Raw genomic sequence first — 24,580 nt, forward strand, 5'->3', positions numbered from 1 at the left:
AGTTAGGATGGGGCAGAAACAAATCACAATGGTGGAATGTCATCAGTTAAGGCTATTTTTACTTCTTTTGTGGATCTTCAGTTGCTTCAGGCCATCTGGATGTATACGTGCAGGTCACTGGGATATGATGGCTTAGCTTGGACTCAGAGGCCTGACATTCCTGTCTTCTTATGTTAATAAGAAAAATAAAACAGAATAGTGGTAAAGTATCGGGGCGGTGAAAATTTTTGGGGGTGGTATGGAGAGATAACGGGTGATGTTTCTCAGGGCTGCTTCGAGCGGGATTAGGGGCAGCATGGGAACCTACAGTGGGAGAGATTCAGCTGAAGATTTTGGGGTAAGGGCTGATATTGTGGGGTTAGAAGGAGCATTTGTCATATAGAATTATTGGTGATGGCCTGGATACGGTTTTGTATGAATTGAGAAACTAAACAGAAGATGCAAGGTCTGAATAAGAGAAAGAGAAAAACAGGTATTAAAGGACTAAGAATTGGGAGGACCCAGGACATCCAATTAAGAGAGTGCCCAAGGGGGTTCAGCCTAATTATTTGCTTGGTTGGCAAGTTTTTGGGCTCTATCCTTGAGTTTTTTTATGTTGTCATATACCAGGCCAGATTGATTTAGGTAAAAACAACACTCTTCATTTAAAAATATACAGAGTCCTCCTTTTTCAGCAATGAGTAAATTGAGGCCTCGGCGATTTTGGAGGAAAGAGAATTGCAGAGCCAGCAATTGTTTCTTTTTTATTTATTTATTTACTTATTTTTTTAAATTATACTTTAAGTTATAGGGTACATGTGCACAATGTGCAGGTTTGTTACATATGTATACATGTGCCATGTTGGTGTGCTGCACCCATTAACTCATCATTTACATTAGGTGTATCTCCTAATGCTATCCCTCCCACCTCCCCACACCGCATAAGAGGCCCCAGTGTGTGATGTTCCCCTTTCTGTGTCCAAGTGTTCTCATTGTTCAATTCCCACCTATGAGTGAGAACATGCGGTGTTAGGTTTTTTGTCCTTGTGATAGTTTGCTGAGAATGCTGGTTTCCAGCTTCATCCTTGTTGCTACAAAGGACATGAACTCATCCTTTTTTATGGCTGCATAGTATTCCATGGTGTGTATGTGCCAAATTTTCTTAATCCAGTCTATCATTGATGGACATTTGGGTTGGTTCCAAGTCTTTGCTATTGTGAATAGTGCCACGATAAACATATGTGTGCATGTGTCTTTATAGCAGCATGATTTATAATCCTTTGGGTATATACCCAGTAATGGGATGGCTGGGTCAAATGATAATTTCTAGTTCTAGATCCCTGAGGAATTGCCACACTGTCTTCCACAATGTTCGAACCAGTTTACAGTCCCACCAACAGTGTAAAACTGTTCCTATTTCTCCACATCCTCTCCAGCACCTGCTGTTTCCCGACTTTTTAATGATTGCCATTCTAACTGGTGTGAGATGGTATCTCATTGTGGTTTTGATTTGCATTTCTCTGATGGCCAGTGATGATGAGCATTTTTTCATGTGTCTGTTGGCTGCTTAAATGTCTTCTTTTGAGAAGTGTCTGTTCATATCCTTTGCCCACTCTTTGATGGGGTTGTTTGTTTTTTTATTGTACATTTGTCTGAGTTCTTTGTAGATTCCAGATATTAGCCTTTTGTCAGATAAGTAGATTGCAAAAATTTTCTCCCATTCTGTAGGTTGCCTGTTCACTCTGATGGTAGTTTCTTTTGCTGTGCAGAAGCTCTTTAGTTTAATTAGATCCCTTTTGTCAATTTTGGCTTCTGTTGCCATTGCTTTTGGTGTTTTAGACATGAAGTCCTTGCCCATGCCTATGTCCTGAATGGTATTGCCTAGGTTTTCTTCTAGGGTTTTTATGGTTTTAGGTCTAACAGTTAAGTCTTTAATCCATCTTGAATTAATTTTTGTAGAAGGTGTAAGGAAGGGATCCAGTTTCAGCTTTCTACATATGGCTAGCCAGTTTTCCCAGAACTATTTATTAAATAGGGAATCCTTTCCCCATTTCTTGTTATTGTTAGGTTTGTCAAAGATCAGATGGTTGTAGATGTGTGATATTATTTCTGAGGGCTCTGTTCTGTTCTATTGGTCTATATCTCTGTTTTGGTACCAGTACCATGCTGTTTTGGTTACTGTAGCCTTGTAGTATAGTTTGAAGTCAGGCAGCGTGATGCCTCCAGCTTTGTTCTTTTGAAAGCCAGCAATTGTTTCTTAAAGAAGGATTAGAGATGGCTAGGAGAGAGTGAGTGAGATTGATAGTGTGGTGGAGATAGCTGGGGAGAGGTAGAGGGTGGCATAAGAATGGGAATGAGAACAAGAGTGAGTATAAAAGTAAAGAATAGGACTTCATCAGGGTGAAAGTGTTGGAGTGTGTCCTGTCAGCAAAGATCATCTATCCACTCCAAGAGGGAGTCAAGAGTGGAGGATTGGGGATAGATATTCACAATGGAAAGGAAATGAGAAGTTTTAAGAGGTGGGCTAACAGCTTGTAACCTACATGGAAGAAGTTATGAAATGATGACAGAATAGAATGGGCCTGTGAGGCTGGAAGGAGATATTTTCCTTGATCCAAGAACCATTTGCCTTGTGTGGGAAGAGATTGATAGGTGGAAACTTCAGTAGAAGAGTAAATAGGAGTGACCAATGAGAAGGAGAAAAACGGGCCATGAGGGACAGAAGTTGAAATGCTAGCTGCTTCTTTAACTACCTTATCAGCATAAGTGTTGCCCTGAGTGATGGGATCTGATGCCTTTTGATGGCCCTTGCAGTGAATGACTGCAGCTTCCTTTGGAAGTAAAGCAGCTTTGAGAAGAGTTTTTATTAAAGAGGCATTAATGATGGAGGACCCTTGCATAGTGAGGACATTCTTTCTGCCCATATAACAGCATGGTGGTGCAGGATATGGAAGGCATATTTAGAGTCAGTATAAATATTGATGCGTAGTCCCTTTGCAAGAGTGAGGGCCCAAGTTAAGGCAATGAGTTCAGCTTGCTGAGAGGTAGTGGAGGGGGGCAGAGTGGTAGCCTCAATGATAGATGTGGAAGATACTATAGCATAGCCTGCCTTTGCTGGTGAGTGGTGATTAGGCCTGGTGGAGCTGCCATCAATAAACCAAGTGTGATCAGGGTAAGGAACAGGAAAGAAAGAAATATGGGGAAATGAAGTGAATGTCAGGTGGATCAGAGAGATACAGTCATGGGGGTCAGGTGTGGTATCTGGAATAATGTGGGAGGCCGGATTGAAGTCCAGGCCAGGAACAATGGTAATTGTAGGAGACTCAACAAAGACTGAGTATACCTGAAGGAGCTGGGGGGCAGAAAGTATATACATCAAGTGTGAGGAGGAAAATAGATTTTGAAAGTTATGAGAACTGTAGAGAGTAAGTGGAGCATAGTTTGTGATTTTGAGGGCCTCTAAAAGTATTAAAGCAGCAGCAGCAGCCGCCACATGCAGACATGAGGGCTATGCAAAAACAGTAAGGTCAAGTTGTTTGGACGGAAAGGCTACAGGGCGCACTCCTGGCTCTTGTGTAAGAATTCTGACTATCGTGCCACTGCACTCCAGCCTGGGTGACACAGCGAGACTCGTCTCAAAAAAAAAAAAAAAAAAAAGAATTCTGACCACACAGCCCTGTACTTTGGCTGTGTGTAATGAAAAGGGTGGGGATGAGTTAGGGAGAGCCAGTGTGGGAGCAGCTTTTAGGGCTGCTTTTTAAGGAATGGAAAGGGGAGTGGGGAAAGGAGTTAGGATTTATGGGGTCAGCTAGGTTTATCTAGAACAGAATGGGTTGTGGAGGGAGGTATTGAGGATAGGAGAGTATATGGGTTTGGCACCACGGGGTGGATAGGGAAGATAATTTGGTTGATAAGGCGCAGATCCTGAACTAACCTGTAAGACTTGTCCAGTTTTTGGACAGGTAAAATGGGGGAATTGTAAGGAGAGTTTATAGGCTTTAAAAGGCCATGCTGTAACAGGCAAGTGATAACAGGCTTTAATCCTTTTAAAGCGTGCTGTGAGATGGGATATTGGCATTGAGCGGGGTAAGGGTGATTTGGTTTTAATGGGATGGTAAGGGGTGCATGATCCGTTGCCAAGGCGGGAGTAGAGGTGTCCTATACTTGTGGATTAAGGTGGGGAGATACAAGGAAAGGATGTGAGGGAGGCTTTGAACTGGGGGAAAAGGCGGCAATGAGGTGTGGCTGTAGCCCAGGAATAGTCAGAGAAGCAGATAATTTAGTTAAAATGTCTCATCCTAATAAGAGCTGGGCAGGTGGGGATAAATAAAAGGAGTACATTAAAGAATGTTGTCCAAGTTGGCACCAGAGCTGGGGAGTTTTAAGAGGTTTAGCAGCCTGGCTGTCAATACCTACAACGGTTATGGAGGCAAGGGAAACAGGCCCTTGAAAAGAGGGCAATGTGGAGTGGGTAGCCTCCGTATTGATTAAGAAGGGGACGGACTTACCCTCCACTGTAAGAGTTACCCAAAGCGTCCGTGATGGTCCAGGAGGCTTCTGAGGCGATCAGGCAGCGTCAGTCTTCAGCCACTAAGCTGAGAAGATCTGGGAAGGAGTCAGTCAGCAAGCCTTGGGCCAGAATTCCAGGGGCTCTGGGAGTGGCTGCTGGGTGAGTTGGACAGTCCAATTTCCAATGGGGTCCCACACAGATGGGACACGGCTTAGGAGGAATCCTGGGCTGCGGGCATTCCTTGGCCCAGTGGCCAGATTTCCAGCACTTAGAGCAAGATCCTGGGGGAGCCGGTCCTGGAGGAACGCCTGGCCGCTGCGGTTCAGACGTTTTGAAGTTCTTGTGTGCTAGAGATGTGGCTGGGGTTTCTCTCACAGTGGAGGCAAGTAATTGCAACTCAGAAATACATTGCTACTTGGCTGCATCTACTCTATGATTGTACACCTTGAAAGTGAGGTTAATAAGGTCCTGTTATGGGGTTTGAGGGCCGGAATCTAATTTTTGGAGCTTTTTCTAATGTCAGGAGTGGATTGGGTAATAAAGTGCATATTGAGAATAAGACAGCCTTCCTCCTGGATCTAGGACAGTAAAGTGTCTAAGGGTTGTTGCCAAGCATGCCATGAACTGGGCTGGGTTTTTATATTTGATGAAAAAAAGCCTAAATGCCAACTGATTTGGGAGTGGTCAGATAAAGAAACCTTGACTTGCCTTTAGCTCCAGCCACCTTTTTAAGAGGAAATTGTTGGGCAGGTGGGGGAGGGCTAGTTGCAGAACAAATCTGTAAGCCAGACTGGGTGTGAGGAGGGGAGGTGACAGAAAGGTCCTAGGGTTGGGGAGCAGTGGCTGAGGAACAATTGGGAACTGGCTTGGCCTGGCGAGGAGCAGCCTGGGGAGAAGGGGAGAGGTCAGATGAGTCTGTAGAAAAGAAGGATTCAAAGGACTCAGAGCTTGGGGTGGTGACTGAAGGAACAGACAGGAGAAAGAAGAAAGATTTGGGACGAGTTGCATTGGGAGCAGAGACTAGGGAGGGAGCAATGTGTAAAAGAATGCCTGGATGTCAGGCACCTCAGACCATTTCCCATTTTTCAACAAAAATTATCTAGATCTTGTAGGAATTTGCCCATTTTTCGACAAAAATTATCTAGATCTTATAGGATAGACAGATCGAAAGTGCCATTCTCTGGCCACTTGGAGCTACTGTCGAGTTTGTATTGGGGCCAAGCAGTATTGCAGAAGAAAATAAGGCTTTTAAGTTTTAGGTCAGGTGCGAGTTGAAGAGGTTTTAAGTTCTTGAGAACACAGGCTAAAGGAGAAGAAGGGGGAATGGAGGGCAGAAGGTTGCCCATAGTGAAGGACGTAAGTTTAAAGAGAAAGGTGGAGACACAGAGAAGGGGGTGGGGAGCAGCCCTGGGCTGCAATGTAGGTGAGCAGCCAAAGCAGGCGTCTCCACAATTGACTTGCCACCAAGGGAATGTGGGTGAATGACCAAGGCAGTCATCCCTGTGGTGATCAGACACCAATGAAATGTGGGTGAATAATCAGGCAGGTGTCCCCGCAGTGATTAAACACCAAGGGAAGACTGTCTTCCCAAGTCCATGACTGGCACTGGAGTTTTGGGTCCACGGATAAAATGTGTCTCTTTTGTCTCTGTTAGAGAGGAAAAAGAACTGGAATTGGAATGACAGGGAGGTTGAAGGGTAGCGAGAGAGGCCAGAGAAGAGTGAGAAGACTGCTTACCTGATTTGAAATTGGTGAGATGTTCCTTGGGCTGGTTGGTCTGAGGACCCGAGGTCATAGGTGGATCTCCTCACGGAGTGAGGGCGAGGACAGGGGACCGGTCTCCCGAAGGAGTCCTCCCGTCCTGGGTTTTGGCATCAAATGTCTCACATGTCTATGTGAAGAGACTACCAAACAGGCCATCTGGATGTATATATGCAGGTCACTGGGGATATGATGGCTTAGCTTGGGCTCAGAGGCCTGACACTGATCTCAAGTGATCAGCCTGCCTTGGCCTCTCAAAGTGCTGGGATTACAGGTGTGAGCCACCGTGCCCGGCCTTTTTATTTTTTGAGACAGGGTCTCACTCTGTCACCCAGACTGGAGTGCAGTGGTGTGATCTCGGCTCGCTGCAACCTCTGACTCCTGGATTCAAGCGGTTCTCCTGCCTTAGCCCCCCAAGTAGCTGGGATTACAGGCGCCCACCACCACACCCAGCTAATTTTTGTATTTTTAGTAGAGACAGGGTTTCGCCATGTTGGCCAGGCTGGTCTCCAACTCCTGACCTCAGGTGATCTAGCCGCCTCTGGCCTCCAAAGTGCTGGGATTGAGCCACCGCACCCAGCCACCGCACCCGGCCTCAGGCACTGTTTTGAGCCAAGCATCTGCAAACAACTCCTGTGCCAAATCCAGCCTTTTTTTTTTTTTTTTTTTGAGTTGGAGTCTCGCTCTGTCGCCCAGGCTGGAGTGCAGTGGTACAATCTCGGCTCACTGCAAGCTCTGCCTCCCGGGTTCACACCATTCTCCTGCCTCAGCCTCCCGAGTAGCTGGGACTACAGGCACCCACCACCATGCCCGGCTAATTTTTTTTTTGTATTTTAGTAGAGACGGGGTTTCACCGTGTTAGCCAGGATGGTCTCTATCTCCTGATCTCGTGATCTGCCTGCCTCGGCCTCCCAAAATGCTGGGATTACAGGCGTGAGCCACCAAGCCTGGCCAACCTTTTTTTCTGTAATTAAACCTTTAGTAGAACATAGCCATGCTCATTCGTTTATGGATTATCTGTGGCTGCTTTCCTGCTACAAGGACAAAGCTGACTAATTGCAAATAGTAAATTCTTACCTCTTTACAGAAAACGTTTGCTGACCTCTGTTCTAAGCACATTACATATGATTGCCATCTAATCCTCAGGACAGCTATAGGAGGTAGGAACCGCTGTCTACATTTTATAGGTGGGAAAACTGAGGCACGGAATGGTCAAGAAACTTGCCAGGTTATGCAGGCAGCAAGTGAGGCTGGTGTCCAAATCCAGGCAGGGTGGGTTGGGAAACTGTGCTCTTAACTGCCAGGCCTTGCCACCTTCTCGGACAGACAGAATTGCAGTAACTGCCCCACAGACCCCTGACCAGATGCTCCATGGGCATGAAAAGCAGGGGCTTGGCTGGACGCGGTGGCTCACGCCTGTAATCCCAGCACTTTGGGAGGCTGAGGCGGGTGGATCACGAGGTCAGGAGATTGAGACGATCCTGGCCAACATGGTGAAACCCCGTCTCTACTAAAAATACAAAAAATTAGCCGGGCGTGGTGGCGGGCACCCGTAGTCCCAGCTACTCGGGAGGCTGAGGCAGGAGAATGGCGTGAACCAGGGAGGCAGAGCTTGCAGTGAGCCGAAATCAAGCCACTGCACTCCAGCCTGGGTGACAGAGTGAGACTCTGTCTCAAAAAAAAAAAAAAAAAGAAAAGAAAAGCAGGGGCTTGAGGGCTTGAGTTCCAGGCCCAGCAGCAGCTCTTATGATGGAGTTAGTCACTGCTCCTGAAGGCTGTTTGCTCATCTGTTTGTAAAGCCTTAGACCCAGCCAGTCACCGGCCCCACCCAGGTGCCAGTTGGCGTGAGTCATGCAGTTTCTCCTGACACTACTGTTACAAAGTCTAGCAGATCCGGGAGGCTACCAGGGCCTCTGGCTCCTCCCCTCTCAGACTAAGCTCTGGGCTGCTGTGAATGAGGCCCCTCTATGCTGTATTTATTTATTTTGAGACAGTGTCTCTCTCTGTCACCTAGGATGGAGTGCATTGCTTCCATCACAGCTCACTGCAGCCTCAACCTTCCAGGCTCGAGCGATCCTCCCACCTCAGCCAAAGAAATGTTTTATTTTTCTGTAGAGACAGGGTCTCACTATGGTGCCCAGGTTGGTCTTGAACTCCTGGGTTCAAGCAATCCTCCCGCCTCATCCTCTCAAAGTGTTGGGATTATAGGCATGAGCCACTGCATCCAGCCAGTCATATTTCAATTGCTTAATAGTCCCATGTGGCCAGTGGCCACTGTATTGGATGGTGCAGATATAGAACATGCCCTTCATTGCCAAAGCCCAACAAAGGGTGAGCCACCATGCCCGGACCCCTGACTTATTTTTCTCCATGCACTTATCAACATCTGAAATACATTGTTTTTACTTGTTTAATGTCTGTCTCCTCCAAATAGAATGTAAGTTTCATAAAAGCAGGGAAATGGTGTGTGGTGTTCAAGGCTATGTTGTAGTCCTAGAACAGTGCTTGAGTGGTGATAGTTGCTCAGTAAATGTTTCTGAGTGACTGAGTGGTGGGTGAATAAGTGAATAGATGGATGGGTGGGTGGTCTTTCCAGGAGCAGGGCAGTGATCAGCCACTGGCTTTGGAGGGCTTCTTGCAATTGATTGACATGTCATAGCAGCTTCAACTAGAGTCTGGGGACTTTTTTTGTTTTTGTTTTTGTTTTTTTTGAGATGGAGTCTCGCCCTGTTGCCCAGGCTGGAGTGCAGTGGCACGATCTTGGCTCACTGCAAGCTCTGCCTCCCGAGTTCACGCCATTCTCCTGCCTCAGCCTCCCAAGTAGCTGGGACTACAGGCGCCCACCACCACGCCCGGCTAATCACTTGTATTTTTGGTAGAGACGGGGTTTCACCATGTTAGCCAGGATGGTCTCGATCTCCTGACCTCGTGATCCACCCGCCTCAGCCTCCCAAAGTGCTGGGATTACAGGCGTGTAATCGTGAAGGCTGCGAGCCACCACGCCCGGCCACGTCCGGGCTTTATGAGTTCTTGGGTTAAGACCCTTTAGTAGCTGTAAGCACAGATTATCTGGACACCCTCCCTCCACTTAACATCCAAAATAAAAACAATTCAGCCAGGCATGGTGGCTCACGCCTGTAATCCCAGCACTTTGGGAGGCTGAGGCAAATGGATCATTTGAGGCCAAGAGTTCAAGGGCAGCCTGGCCAGCATGGTGAAATCTTGTCTCTACCAAAAATACAAAAAATTAGCCGGGCGTGGTGGTACACGCCTGTAATCCCAGCTACTTGGGAGGCTGAGGCAGCAGAATCACTTGAACCCGGGAGGCAGAGGTTGCAGTGAGCTGAGATTGTGCCACTGCACCACTGCACTCCAGCCTGGGTGACAGAGCAAGACTCTGTCTCAAAAGCAAAAACAAAAAATAAAAACAATTCAAGTGAAAAGAAGTCCATAATGTTCTGAGACTGATATCTACATCGACATATCGGTAATATCAAATTGTGTGTGCATGCATGACATTTTATCATTTCATGAGAAGAAAAAGCAAAGCACATTTCTAATAGGGCTGGTATGTGTAGAGTACCTGAAATAGGAAGAATGTGATATATGGTCAACATCTCAGTCAATATTTTTTGCCAGCTTTTTTTACCCTGTAAATTATTTTTGTTCCAGGTGTGGTGGCTCACCCCTGTAATTTCAGTACTTTGGGAGGTGGAAGTAGGTGCATTGCTTGGGTCCAGGAGTTTCAGACCAGTCTGGGCAATATGGTAAAACCCCATCTCTACAAAAAATACAAAAAATTAACTGGGTGTGGTGGCACACACCTGTAGTCCCAGCTACTTGGGAGGCTGAGGCCGGAGGATTGCTTGAGCCTGGGAGGCAGAGTGAGTGGAAATGGCACCACTGCACTCTAGCGTGGGTGACAGAGTGAGATCCTGTCTCAAAAACAAAACACAAAACAACAAAATGTTTTGTATTGTGAAAAAAATACATTATTCATATAGAAAAGAATAATATTCAAGGGTTAAATTCCTAAAATCTTTTACTCGTTTTTTTGACACCCTTTCTTTCCTGGTATGTAAAGTACTTTGGTTGGCGTGGTGGGTGATCTAACCTATCTTGTATCCTCAGCATCAAATTCATTCATTCCTGAATTATTCATTCATTCAACTTAGGAGGTATTTATTAAGCATCTGTCCTGTACCAGGCTCTGTGCTAGACCCTGGTAATTCAGCAGTGACAGAAAGAGACAAGGTCCCTGCCTTCATAGAGGTTATAGAGTCAGAGACAACACACAAGTAAAAAATTAAAAAGGACAGAGTAGGCTGAGTGTGGTGGTTCACACCTATAGTCCCAGCACTTTGGGAGGCTGAGGTGGGAGGATCACTTGAGCCCAGAAGTTCGAGACTAGCCTGGGCAACATAACGAGACCTCATCTGTACTAAAATATATGCATATTAACTGGGTGTAGTGGTGCATACCTGTGGTCCCAGCTACTCAGGAGCCTGAGGCGAGGAGTATTGCCTGAGCCTGGGAGATCAAGGCTGCAGTGAGCTATGATGGTACCACTGCACTCCAGCCTGGGCAACAGAGCAAAACCTTGTCTTAAACAAACAACACAAAAAGGATGGAGTAGTAACAGGGGTGAGTGACTGCGGTGGAGTGGGCACTTAGGAGCTATGTGGTGTTTGAAGGAGTGAGCAAAAGCTCATCAAAGCACAGAGCAAGTCTTCATCTTCTCCAGAGTCCCAACCTCCAGTCTGGAGTCTGGCCCAGAGAGAGGATCCACGCAAGTTGTCAAACAGAACTAATTCCCATAGCAGCTGGTGAGAGGCCTGGATCCAGTGACCTGCAAGGTCCCTTTTTACCCAGAGTTTCCATGATACTTTGTGTGGGAAACAAACCCCTGCTGTGAACTCAGCACCAAATACGGTTGGGCAAGTTTCTTGGCTAGAACGCGGGGGAAGCTGGTGGTGGTTTTAGTGCCATTTAGATCATACTTGGCTGGTGCCCACATCCTGGGAGGTTCATGCCTGTTGGTAGGATGTGGTGTCCTGTGGGAAAAGTTGCCAAGAAAGGACCTCAGGATGCTCACCAGATGTACCTGCCTCTGCCACTGCTCATTCATTCATTCATTCATTCTTCAGATGGAGGGCCGCTTTTTTTTTTTTTTTTTTTTAAGATGGAGTTTCGCTGTTGTTGTCCAGACTGGAGTGTGATGGAGTGATCTCGGCTCACTGCAACCCCCGCCTCCTGGGTTCAAGTGATTCTCCTGCCTCAGCCTCCCAAGTAGTGGGATTACAGGCATGCGTCACCACGCCCGGCTAATTTTGTATTTTTTTAGTAGAGACGGGGTTTCACCATGTTGGTCAGGCTGGTCTTGAACTCCTGACCTCAGGTAATCCACCCGCCTTGGCCTCCCAAAGTGCTGGGATTACAGGCGTGAGCCACAGTGCCCAGCCCGGATGGAGGGCCTTCTGTGAGCAAGACACCGCTTTTAAGCCTCAGAGAGACTTTGTCCTTAACCTGGAAGAATAGTATATGGCAGAAAAATTGGCTATGCCTGGCCCTGCTCCCTCATGTCTCCTGGAATTACCCAGTCATCCTCCTACCTAAGTAATAATCTCCTAATTGCTGAAATCTGGCTCCAGTGACCAAGAAGTTCTAGGCATTCTTAGAGGCACCCCAATATCTGAAATATGCTACCCGCTCCTGTGCAGATGGTCAACAGCAGCCCACGCTGACCACAGGACTACGGTGGCCATCCCAACAGCAAGGCTCTTGGCTGGACCAATTCAGTAGAATGTCTGACAATAACTGTAACGAGACGATCTTATTCTTTAAGGATGAGAAGGACATCAAGGCTCTAAGTGGTGAAATGACCTGTGGTAAAAGCAGGAGTCTGTCTTGACACTCAAGCCTTGGGCAAGTCACCATGCCTGGGCCTCAGTTTCCCTGTTGGAAAGCCAGAGCAGGCCAAGGGTGGTGGCTTATGCCTGTAATCCCAGCCCTTTGGGAGGCTAAGGTGGGAGGATCACTTGAGCCCAGGAGTTTGAGACCAGCCTAGGCAACAAAGCAAGACCCCATCTCTACTAAAAACTGAAAAAGAAAAAAATTAGCCATGTGTAGTGGTGTGCATCTGTAGTCCCAGCTATTTGGGAGGCTGAGGTGGGAGGATCGCTTGAGCCCAGGAGTTCAGGTTACACTCCAGCCTGGGCAATAGAGCAAGACCCTATCTCAAAAAAAATAAAAAAATACCAGGGCAGTGAAGCCCTCTGTGCTTACCTCTGCAGGTTGGCGTGAGAAATGAGGTGACGTCATGCTGGGAAAATGTGTGTTATATGCAAACGAGGGGGTGGATCCTAGTTATAAAAATAACGATGCCTGTGTTCAAAGACGTGGTCGTGACATTTTTTGTTTGAAGTTGAGGAACTTCCCTGGAGTGTCTAAAGAGGAAAAATCAGAACAGTTCTTCCTAGGAGGGGGTAGGTGGTGTATGAAAAACAGGATAATTACCTAGTTGATTTGTATGGAATTTTATTTTTATTTTTATTTATTTATTTGTATATATTTTTTGGGATGGAGTCTTGCTCTGTTGCCCAGGTTGGAGTGCAGTGGCGTGATCTCGGCTCACTGCAACCTCTGCCTCCTGGGTTCAAGCAATTCTCCTGCATCAGCCTCCTGAGTAGCTGGGATTACAGGCACCCGCCACCATGCCCGGCTAATTTTTCCATTTTTAGTAGAGACGGGGTTTCACCATGTTGGCCAGGCTGGTCTTGAACTCATGACCTCAAGTGATCCACCTGCCTCAGCCTCCCAAAGTGCTGGGATTACAGGGGTGAGCCACCGTGCCCAGCTTATACGGTATTTTAACATTTACAAAGCACTTTTAAATCCATGGCCCCCTGAATTTTTTCATGGTGAAGACTACAGCTTTGGGGTCTGATAAACCTGTGATGGGTTCCTAGTTCCAACACTTAACTGTGTGAGCAAGCAACACTTACTAATTGTCTGAGCCTCAGTTATTAATCTGTAACATGGAGATAATTCTTTTGTTTGTCTTTTGGGTTTTTTTTTTTTTTCTTGGAATTGGAGTCTTGTTACGTTGACCAAGCTGGTCTTGAATTCCTGGGCTCAAGCAATCCTCCTGCTTTAGCCTCCCAAAGTAGCTGAGACCACACCAGCACAATGGGGATAATTCTCTCTAAAGAGTAGTTTGGAGTATTAAGTGTGACGATGCATGTTAAATACTTTATTTTATTTATTTATTTATTTTCTGAGACGGAGTCCCGCTCTGTCGCCCAGGCTGGAGTGCAATGGCAAAATCTTGGCTCACCGCAAGCTCTGCCTCCCGGGTTCACGCCATTCTTCTGCTTCAGCCTCCTGAGTTAGCTGGGACTACAGGCGCCCGCCACCATGCCCGGCTAATTTTTTGTATTTTTAGTAGAGACGGGGTTTCACCATGTTAGCAGGATGGTCTTGATCTCCTGACCTCGTGATCCACCCGCCTCGGCCTCCCAAAGTGCTGGGATTACAGGCGTGAGCCACCACGCCTGGCCCGCATGTTAAATACTTTTAATAGCCTGGTACAAGTTAGGCAAGTACTCAATAAATCTTAGCCAGTGTTGTTCATGTTGTTTGCAACTCCTTCCTCACCATCGTGCTGATGAGGCCCATGGTATTAGATACTCCATTCCCGAGATGAGAAAAATGTGACTCTCAGGCAGCTGTGATCTCTCCTGGGGTGGCTTGGCTGGTGGGTGACAGGCCAGTGTTTTAAACCAACCCAGGCTCCAGCCTGGGGCCCCTGACCCCACAGCTGTTGAATATTCAGTAGGTCCATGCTGTTCTATATTCAAAGACCTTTGTTCGTGGTTAATAATAGCTCTTTGTTTCTGCTAGCGGGAGGGTAGCCTCCATGCAGGGCTTAGACCCTTTTCCTTTTCAGGGGCCACACCCGCCCTACCCTCATATTGGCTCTAGGGAGTCACTGCCACTAATGGAAGTGTGTCATATCCTCAGGGTGTGCCAGGCAGGGAGGTAGAAGGGTGGGTGAGGCTTGTAGACTTGCACATGGCTATTGGCAGGGCCCCAGCCACGTGTCCGTGTGTCATCTACAGTGGGACAGCTGCTCCATTGTGTCTGAACTTGCCTATCCGAGAACGGCAAAGATTACAGTGTCAGAGCCAGGCCTTGACCGGTCCCCACCTGGCCCTGCCCCTGCCCATCCTCATCCGGTTGGTGCCTTTATGGAGCTCTGTGTGTGCCGAGCACTGCCTGGGACCTTCTACCCGTGTGATCCCCTTTAATGTTCATAAACAGGCTGTGTAGCAAGTCCTGACCCCAGCCTTGCCCTTGCAGCCTCCAGGGTGACCTTTTTTTTTTTTTTTTTTTTTGAGACGGAGTTTTGCTTCTGTTGCCCAGGCTGGAGTGCAGTGGCACGATCTCGGCTCACTGCAACCTCCGCCTCCTGGGTTCAAGCGATCCTAAATAGCTGGGATTACAGGCAGGCGCCAGCGTGCCCAGCTAATTTTGTATTTTTTGTAGAGCCAGCGTTTCTCCATGTTGGTCAGGCTGGTCTTGGACTCCCGACCTCAGGTGATCCCCTTGCCTTGGCCTCCCAAAGTGCTGGAATTACAGGCGTGAGCCACCGTGCCTGGCCCAGGGTGACCTTTTAAAATGCAGTCAAAGCACAACATCCCAACGTCCTGCCACAGTCTCCAAAGCCCGACTTGGTTCGACCCCAGCCACCCCTCTGACTTGAGCATTTCCATTCTCCCTGTCCTAAATACCTATTGTTGCTCAACACACTGCTCCAAATGTGCTGGCTTAAGCCATGTTATTATTTCTGCTGATTCTGTGCATCAGGGGTGATGCAGGGCACGGGGGAGCCCACTTGCACTGCTGCCTGGGATGTCTGCTGGGGCTGGAGCACCCAAGATGGCCTCATCATGGCGATGCCTGGTGAGGATGCCCCAGGGTTTTTTTTTGTTTTCTTTTGTTTTGCTTTTTTGAGACAAAGTCTTGCTCTGTCACTTAGGCTGGAGTGCAGTGGTCCAATTTCGGCTCACTGCAACCTCTGCCTTCCAGGTTCAAGCTATTCTTCTACCTCGGCCTCCTGAGTAGCTGGGATTATAGGCGCGTGCCACCACGCGCAGCTAGTTTTTTTTTTTTTTGTATTTTTAGTAGAGATGGGATTTCACCATGTTGGCCAGGCTGGTCTTGAACTCCCCACATCAGGTGATCCGCCTGTCTCAGCCTCCCAAAGTGCTGGGATTACAGGTGTGAGCCACCATGCCTGGCTGTCCCAGGGGGTTGAAGACACAAGCCTGGGGCCTTGGTTCTTGTAGTCACCCAGGTTGTTGGTTCTTTTTGTAGGCTTAGGGGCTCTTCCTCTCCACCTCATTGTCCTAGGCAGTTGGACCTCCTACCAGGCAACCCTGGCCCAAGAACACAGAAGTGGCTACTGCAAGGCCCTCTTATGACTTTGGGCTGGAAATGGCAGAGCATTACTTCCACTGAGTCCTTTGGTTAAAGCAAGCACAGGTCCTGTGCAGATTCAAGGAGGGGACCACGCAGAGGGCCAGGCCAGTGTGGCTCATTGGAGGCCACCAGCGAAACCGCCTACCAGGTTCTTGCTCATTCACTCTTCCTCCAACCTGTCACACACTCTCCTGCCACTGGGCCTTTCCACTTACGGGTTCCCTCTGCCTGGGGTGCTTTTCCCCAAATATCCAGGGGTCTCACCCCTTCCCTTCATTCAGCCTTAGCTAAATGTCACCTTTAAAGAGAGACCGAGATCGCGTGCCACTGCACTCCAGCCTGGGTGACAGAGCGAGACTCCGTCTCAAAAATAAATAAATAAATAAATAAAATAAAGAGAGACAATACCTGACCCCACCTTATCAAAAACAGTTCACCCCCCTCATATCACCTCTGTCCCCTGACACCACTCTGTTCTTTTTTTTTTCATGACACTTATCACTTCCTGGCATAATATTTACTGCCTGTTTATTATTTGATATCCCTCTCCCCCATCTCAGAATATAACTGCCACGTGAGTAGGGCACTTGCCTTGTTCACTGCAGTTCCCTTAGCTCCAGATATGACATATGGTAGATAGAGTTGTTGAATGAGTATTTGAGATGAGGAAACTGAGTCTTAGAAAGGTTAAGTAACTTTCACAAAGACACCCAGCTAATAAGTGACAGAGTGGGGATCCAAACTCAAGCATTTGGCATCGATCATGAAGCTTTGCTGCATAGGGGTAATTGCTTAGGTAATTATGGCTGCCTGCCCCCTCTTCTCCCTGAGTCCTGTCTGTCTCCACTCAGAGTGATCTTCCTGCAACTAAAATCTGATCAGGGATAAAATCCATCTTGAAGGTAGCTTCCCTCCCTTTCAGCAGTAAGCCCACCTGCCTTAGCCTGCTCCCCAAGACACAGCAAAGCTTGGCTTCTAGCTCTGGCCTGATATAGAAACGATAAGGGTTTTGGAGTCAGCCCTGGCTTTGTCTGCAGTGCTCCCAATCACCAGCTCTCTAAATGCAAGCAAATTAGGAATGTCATTCATTCTGAGTGTCTGTGGTTAGCAGGGCGGTCAAGCTGGCTGAAGACTGGTCTGGAGTGGCCTCAGCTGGGGCAGTCATCCCACATAGTCTCATCTTCCAGCAGGCTAGCTCAGGCTTGTTCTGGCTGGGCTCCAGAGACAAGCAGAAGTCTGCAAGACCTCCTAAGGCTGGGCTTAGAACTGGCCCAGCATCACTTCTGCTGTGTTCTGTTGGTCCAAGCAGATCAGGAGGCCAGCCCAGATCCCATGAGTATGTGTGAAGCTCTTAACACCATGCCTGACACACAGGAAATGCTATTATTATTGTTGTTGATGTTGTTGCCATGCATTTGCATGGTATACTTTATGCTTTTTAGAGTTTTATTGAATACATTACTATACCCTACACTGTGGGAGGAAGTTGGAGCAAATATTACCAGCCCCATTTGACAGATATTTAAAATATTTAAAACTTTGGGCAAGTTTAGATAACTTGCCCAAGGCCATGCTTTTAGCTAGTGTCTGCAGCCAAACACTGGAGATCAGATATTGTGCAATTTAAAGCAGGTCTGCAAACACATCTGCAGAAGGTGAGCCCATCTGCAGATGATTTCATTGTCCTGAGCACCACTGTGGTAAATAAAATAAGATCAAAATGCTGTCGTCACTGACCCAGGCTAGTAACTATCTGCAAGGTTCAGTGATGATGTCCAAGATCCAAGTTTCCTGCTTGGCTTCCGAACTCACTGGAGTGAATGATGACTTTCTTTTCTTTTACATAGAGAACCTCTCTCTAGACTCCAGTTGCTTCTCTTCTCCACCTGTGAACTTCCTCCAAGAATTGCCAAGCTACCTGTCCATTGCACGTAGGAGAATGACTGTCCATTCCCGGGACAAGCAAAGCGGAACTTTGCTAAAGCCAACCGACTCTTACAGCTCCCAGCTGGAGGACAGAATCGCTGAAAACCTCAGCAGCCAATCTCTTCGAAATTATGCACTGAACATCTCTGAGAAGCGGAGACTAAGGTTTGTTCACTAGCCACCTGGAACCTGCATTGTGTATGTTATGGCCCAGAGGTATGTTTTGTGCATGAAATGCATTTCCTGAAGAGCTCATATAATTAAAATTTTATTCCTTACGGTAAGCTAAGCCTCTTTGACAAAGATACCTGAATTTTCTTCTCCACTCCTACTGCTTCACTTGACTAGCCTTAAAAAAGAAAAAAAAAAAGACACCCAAACATACTCAACATGTTAGTTTCTTTCCAGGCCGCGCACGGTGGCTCACGCCTGTAATCCCAGGACTTTGGGAGGCTGAGGCGGGTGGATCACCTGAGGTCAGGAGTTCGAGACCAGCCTGGCTAACATGGTGAAACCTCGTCTCTACTAAAAATACAAAAAATTAGCTGGGCATGGTGGCGGGCGCCTGTAGTCCCAGCTACTCTGGAGGCTGAGGCAGGGGAATGGCGTGAACCCGGGAGGCGGAGCTTGCAGTGAGTCGAGATTGCGCCACTGCACTCCAGCCTGGGGAACAGAGTGAGACTCCAGCTCAAAAAAAAAAAGAAGTTTCTTTCTTTCTTTCTTTCTTCCTTTCTTTCTTTCCTTCCTTCCTTCCTTCCTTCCTTCCTTCCTTCCTTCCTTCCTTCTTTCTTTCCTTTTTTTGAGACACAGTTTCACTCTTGTTGCCCAGGCTGGAGTGCAATGGCATGATCTCAGCTCACTGCAACCTCCACCTCCTGGATTCAAGCGATTCTCCTGCCTCAGTCTCCCGAGTAGCTGGGATTACAAGCATGTGCCACCATGCCCAGCTAATTTTGTATTTTTAGTAGAGACAGGGTTTCGCCATGTTGGCCAGGCTGGTCTCGACCTCCTGACCTCAGGTGATCTGCCCGCCTTGGCCTCCCAAAGTGCTGGGATTACAGGCATGAGCTACCGTGCCTGGCAGAGCTACCGTGCCTGGCAGAGCTACCGTGCCTGGCAGAAGTTTATTTCTTGCTAGCATAAAGTACTAGGTTCAGGTCAGTGGGGGACTTTGCAGCCATTCAGGGACCCAGGCTCTTTCCATCTTGTGGCTCTGCATACCCCTAAAGCCTCATTTTTGTCTGCAACCAAGCAGTACAAAAAGAAAGAGTTTGCAGTATGAGTATACCAGTTAGCTACGCAGCAGAATAAATCACCCCACAACTGAGTAGCCTAAAACAATAGTTTCTCAAGTCTACCAGTCAGCTGGGCAAATCCTTCTAGTTTCAGTTGGGCTGAATCTTTATCCATAGTCGGCTGTGGTTGGGGAGGTGTCTCTGCTGATCTAGGCTGGGGATCAGCTGGCTGTAAGCTGGTCTGGGGTGGCTTCAGTTGGGATGCTCACATGGTATCATCAGGATAGCTCAGGTTTGTTTGCATGGCAACAGCTGGAGCCCAAGAGAGGATGAGAAGCCTGCAGAACCTCTTGGGACTAGGCTTAAAACCAGCTCAGCTTCCCTCCTACTGCAGCCTGTGGTCTAACAAGATCACAGTCCAGATTCAATGGGTGGGAAAAGATTCCTCCCGCTAATGAGAAGAGCTGTAAAGTCACATGACCACGAGGCATTCACACATTCATTGAGTAATCGGGAGTTTTGGGAGTGGGTTAAGAGCCAAGTCTGAAAGGTGCACATATCGCTTTTCTTTACATTTCTACCAGAGAGAATTTAGCCACATGGTCATACCTAACTGCCAGGAAGGCTGGGAAGTGTCTCCAGCTAGTGCCAGAGAAGGGGAGAATGGATTTGGGTGGTAGCTTGCCATCTCCCCCATTCTTGAAGAATTTAAAACATAATTTTCCCATTGACCTGGTGTAATGACAGAGGTGGTTATTTCTGCTTAACTCTCAAATTACTGCCCCCCACAGGGTCAGTAGCATAAATGCATTAGAAAGGCCGGGCAAAGTGGCTCATGCCTGTAATCACAGCAACTTGAGAGGCTGAGGCAGGAGGATTGCTTGACAGCAGGAGTTCTAGACCAGCCTGGACAGCATAGCAAGACCCTGTCTTTACAAAATAAATAAATAAATAAATAAATAAATAAATAAATAAATAAAATAATAATAGAAAAATCAGCTGGGTGTGGTGATGTGTGCCTATAGTCCCAGCTGCTCAGAAGGCTGAGGTAGGTGTATCACTCAAGCCCAGGGCTAGGAGGGCTACAGTGAGCTATGATTGTGCCACTACCCTCCACCCTGGGTGACAGAGTAAGACCCTGTCTCTACAAAGAAAATAGCAAAACAAAATAACACATTGGATGATACACTGTACCTTGTAGGTTTGAGAATACATTATCTTTGGTTTTATTTTTAATTTGGGTGGTCTTGTATTCTCAAAAAATATTGAGACTTTATAAATGTATTTTAGCTGGCACAGTGGCTTATACCTGTAGTCCCAGCACTTTGGGAGGCTGAGGCAGGTGGATCACTTGAGCTCAGGAGTTTGCGACCAGCCTGGGCAATGTAGTGAAACCCTGTTTCTACTAAAATTACAAAATTTAGCTGGGCATGGTGGTGCACTCCTGTAGTCTCAGCTACTCAGGGAAGATCACCTGAGCCCAGGAGGTTGAGGCTGCAGCAAGCCAAGATGGAGCCACTGCACTTCAGTCTGGGTGACAAAGTGAGATGTTGTCTCAAAAAAAAAAAAAAAAAGTATTTTGGTGCTCCCTTTGGCAGCACATATACTAAAATTGGAGCGATACCGAGAAAATTAGCATGGCCTCTGAGCAAGAATGACACACAAATTCATGAAGCATTCCATATATAAATTTATTTAAAAACCAAATAAATAAATAATGTATTTTATTTCCCACTCTCTCAGATTCACAGATTTTGAATTCTTATAAACTATTACTGCTCTATACCAAACTCTGCCACACCTAAGAGAGAACATATTTTCTTCCATCAAGGGACTTCCAGGCTCACTGGAAAAATGAAACTAACAGACTCATGAGAGCAGGGCCCATGTCTGTCTGGTTTACCAGTGAATCCCTAGAAAGTGGCAAAGAAGGCTGGGTGCGGTGGCTCACGCCTGTAATCCCAGCATTTTGAGAGGCCAAGGCGGGTGGATCACCTGAGGTCAGGAGTTCGAGAACAGCCTGGCCAACATGGTGAAACCTCATCTCTACTAAAAATACAAAAATTAGCCAGGTGTGGTGGCAGGTGCCTGTTATCCCAGCTACTCCTGAGGCTGAGGCAGGAGAATCACTTGAACCCAGGAGGCGGAGGTTGCAGTGAGCCGAAATCGTGCCACTGCACTCCAGCCTGGGTGACAGAGTGAGACTCCATCTCAAAAAAAAAAAAAAAAAAGAAAGTGGTAAAGAAAAGGACACAGGAAGGATCATTCTTTTTTTTTGAGACAGAGTCTTGCTCTGTCACCCAGGCTGGAGTACAATGGCACGATCTCGGCTCACTGCAACCTCTCTGCCCCAGGTTGAAGCAATTCTCCTGCCTCAGCCTCCTGAGTAGCTGGGATTACAGGCACCCACCAGCATGCCTGGCTAATTTTGTAATTTTTAGTAGAGACAGGGTTTCACCATGTTGGTCAGTTTGGTTTTGAACTCCTGACCTCAGGTGATCCGCCTGCCTTGGCCTCCCAAAGTGCTGGGATTACAGGCTTAGCCACCGCACCGGGCCAGGAAGGATAATTCTAATTGCTAATAGTTGTTATTCTAAGCTCTTTATTTCCTTTAATCCCTGCTCCACCCTCTGAGGCAAGGTTTTCAAATTATTATTATTATTTTATTTATTTATTTTTAGACGGAGTTTCGCTCTTGTTGCCCAGGCTGGAGTGCAATGGTGCGATCTCGGCTCACCACAACCTCTGCCTCCCGGGTTCAAGCGATTCTCCTGCCTCAGCCTCCTGAGTAGCTGGGATTACAGGTATGCACCACCATGCCTGGCTAATTTTGTATTTTAGTAGAGACAAGGTTTCTCCATGTTGGTCAGGCTGGTCTCAAACTCCTGACCTCAGGTGATCCGCCTGCCTCCGCCTCCCAAAGTCCTGGGATTACAGGCATGAGCCACCGTGCCTGGCCTATTTTATTTATTTTTTTTGAGACGGAATCTCACTCTGTCACCCAGGCTGGAATGCAGTGGCGCCATCTCGCCTCACTGCAACCTCTGCCTCGTGGGTTCCAGCGATTGTCCCACCTCAGCCTCCTGAGTAGCTAGGATTACAGGCACCTGCCACCTTGCCTGGCTAACTTTTTTTATTTTTGGTAGAGATGGGGTTTCACCATGTTGGTCAGGCTCGTCTGGAATTCCTAGCCTCAGGTGATCCATCTGCCTTGGCCTCCCAAAGTGCTGGGATTACAAGCATGAGCCACTGCGCCCGGCCGAGGGAGGGTTTTTTTAACCTTAGCACTCTTGCTTTTTTTTTTTTTTTTGAGACGGGGTCTTGCTCTATTGCCCAGGCTGGAGTGCACTGGCACCATCTTGGGTCACTGCAAGCTCTGCCTCCCGGGTTCACGCCATTCTCCTGCCTCAGCCTCCCAAGTAGCTGGGACTACAGGTGACTGCCACCGCACCCAGCTAATTTTTTTGTATTTTTTATTTTGTTTTTAGTAGAGATGGGGTTTCACCGTGTTAGCCAGGATGGTCTCGATCTTCTGACCTTGTGATCCGCCTGCCTCGGCCTCCCAAAGTGCTGGGATTACAGGCGTGAGCCACCACACCTGGCTGCACTCTTGCTTATCGAGATTTGGGGCCAGATAGTTCTCTGTTGTGGAGGGCTGTCTGTGGATTGGAGGATGTTTAGCAGCATCCCTGGCCTCTGCCCACTAGATGCCAGAAGCATGTCCCCCTCCCCCAAGTTGTGACAATCAAAGATGTCCCCAGACCATTGCCTGATGTTCCTTGGGGGGTGTGCAAAATCGCCCCCACTTGAGAACCACTGATCTAAGGGTAGGTACTTTACTAACTCCAAGTTACAGATAAGGAACCCAATGCACAGCACTGGGAGGCTTGTTTGGATGGAAGGTTCAAGTCCTTTTCTTTAATAGGAGCTCCCTGTCTGATGGAGGACAGACTGGTGGGAGGGTGGAGGCGTGTGCCATGTGCCATGGATGGCTGGCAAATTCCTCATGTTTCCTCTGTCGCCTTCAGGCCCCAGCACCTTCTCTTTCCCCTGCTCTCCTTACTCCCTGCTCCAACACCAACTTGGACTTGGGGCGCCTCCTCCAGGTTTCCAGAGCTCTGACCACATCCCCTTTTGTAGCACTTCTCCCAGGGAGCTGTCGTTATTGGATGTCAGCATGTTTGCCTTCCCTCCAGACTCGGGATCAGCTTTGTGGGCCATGCAGTCTTTGTTGCAACTACTCAACTCTGTTGTTGCAGATGGTTCATAAATGAATTGGCATGGCTGTGTTCTAGGAATATTTATGGACACTGAAATTTGAATTTCATGTGATTTTCATGTGTCACAAAATATTTTTCTTTTGGCTTTTATTTTTTTTATTTAATTGTTTTTTTTTTTTTGATATAGAGTTTCGCTGTGTCACCCAGGCTGGAGTGCAATGGCAACATCTCGGCTCACTGCAACCTCCGCCTTCCAGGTTCAAGCGATTCTCCTGCCTCAGCCTCCCTAGTAGCTGGGATTACAGGTGCCTGCCACCATGCCCGCCTAATTTTGGTATTTTCAGTAGAGACGGGGTTTCGCCATGTTGGTCAGGCTGGTCTTGAACTCCTGGCTTCATGTGATCTGCCTGCCTCGGCCTCCCAAAGTGATGGGATTACAAGTGTGAGCCACTGTGCCTGGCCTCCTTGTTTTTTTTTTTTTGAGACAGGGCCTTGCTCTGTCTCCCAGGCTGGAGTGCAGTGGTGAGATCTCAGCTCACTGCAGCCTGATCCCCCAGGCTCAAGCAATCCTCCTGCCTCAGCCTCCCAAAGTTCAGAGATCACAGGCATGAGCCACTGTGCCTGGCCCGTCATTCCTTTTTGAGGTTGAATAATATCCTATTGTGTGGATAGACCACATTTTAAAAAATCCACTTATCCGTCAGTGGACATTTGGATTGTTTCTACCTTTTGATTATTAGCAATAATGCTGCTACGAGCACTCAAGACAAGTTTTTGTTTTGTTTTTTTTGTTTTTTGTTTTTTTGTTTTTTTTTGAGACTGAGTTTCGCTCTTGTTGCCCAGACTGGCCAACATAGTGCAGTGGCATGATCTTGGCTTACTGCAAACTCCGCCTCCCGGGTTCAAGAAATTCTTCTGCCTCGGCCTCCCGAGTAGCTGGAATTACAGACGCCCACCACCATGCCTGGCTAATTTGTATTTTTAGTAGAGATGGAGTTTCACTATGTTGGCCAGGCTGGTCTCGAATTCCTGACCTCAGGTGATCCACCTGCCTCAGCCTCCCAAAGTGCTTGGGTTACAGGCATGAGCCACTGGGCCCAGCCTCATGACAAGTTTTTGTTTGAGAGCCCTGTTTTCAATTCTTTGTATGTACCTAGGAGTGGAACTGCATGGCACATGGTTATTCTGTTTGACATTTTGACAGACTGCCAAACTTTTTTCCATAGCGGCGGCATTTTGTATTCCTTGCAGCAATGTATGAGAGCTCACATATTTCTCTGTCCTTTCAGCTGGGGTTTTATGAGATGCTGAGTCTTTCTTTTCTTTTCCTTTTTTTTTTTTTTTGAGATGAAGTTTCACTCTTGTTGCCCAGGCTGGAGTGCAATGGCACCATCTCGGCTCACCGCAACTTCCGCCTCCCAGAGGTTCTTCTGCCTCAGCCTCATGGAGTAGCTGGGATTACAGGC

General features: G+C 47.5%; 1 protein-coding gene and 1 non-coding gene across 4 annotated transcripts in view; both read left to right on the forward strand.

Annotated features, from left to right (window-relative positions):
- The window catches only part of TMC7 (transmembrane channel like 7), a 97,755-nt gene that overhangs the window by 25,253 nt on the left and 47,922 nt on the right, over window positions 1-24,580 (forward strand). For all 3 annotated transcript variants that reach the window (XM_031002965.3, XM_055365357.2, XM_031002964.2), the window contains one exon: window positions 17,581-17,824. In XM_031002965.3, coding sequence (XP_030858825.1) covers window positions 17,581-17,824 — 244 coding nt within the window. The remainder of the gene's footprint in view (window positions 1-17,580; window positions 17,825-24,580) is intronic.
- LOC115931190 (U6 spliceosomal RNA) lies at window positions 20,477-20,583 on the forward strand. Its single transcript, XR_004067731.1, has one exon. It is a non-coding gene; the product is annotated as a U6 spliceosomal RNA (small nuclear RNA).

This window comes from Gorilla gorilla, chromosome 18 (assembly GCF_029281585.2).
Source record: "Gorilla gorilla gorilla isolate KB3781 chromosome 18, NHGRI_mGorGor1-v2.1_pri, whole genome shotgun sequence".
Taxonomy (NCBI): Eukaryota; Metazoa; Chordata; class Mammalia; order Primates; family Hominidae; genus Gorilla; species Gorilla gorilla.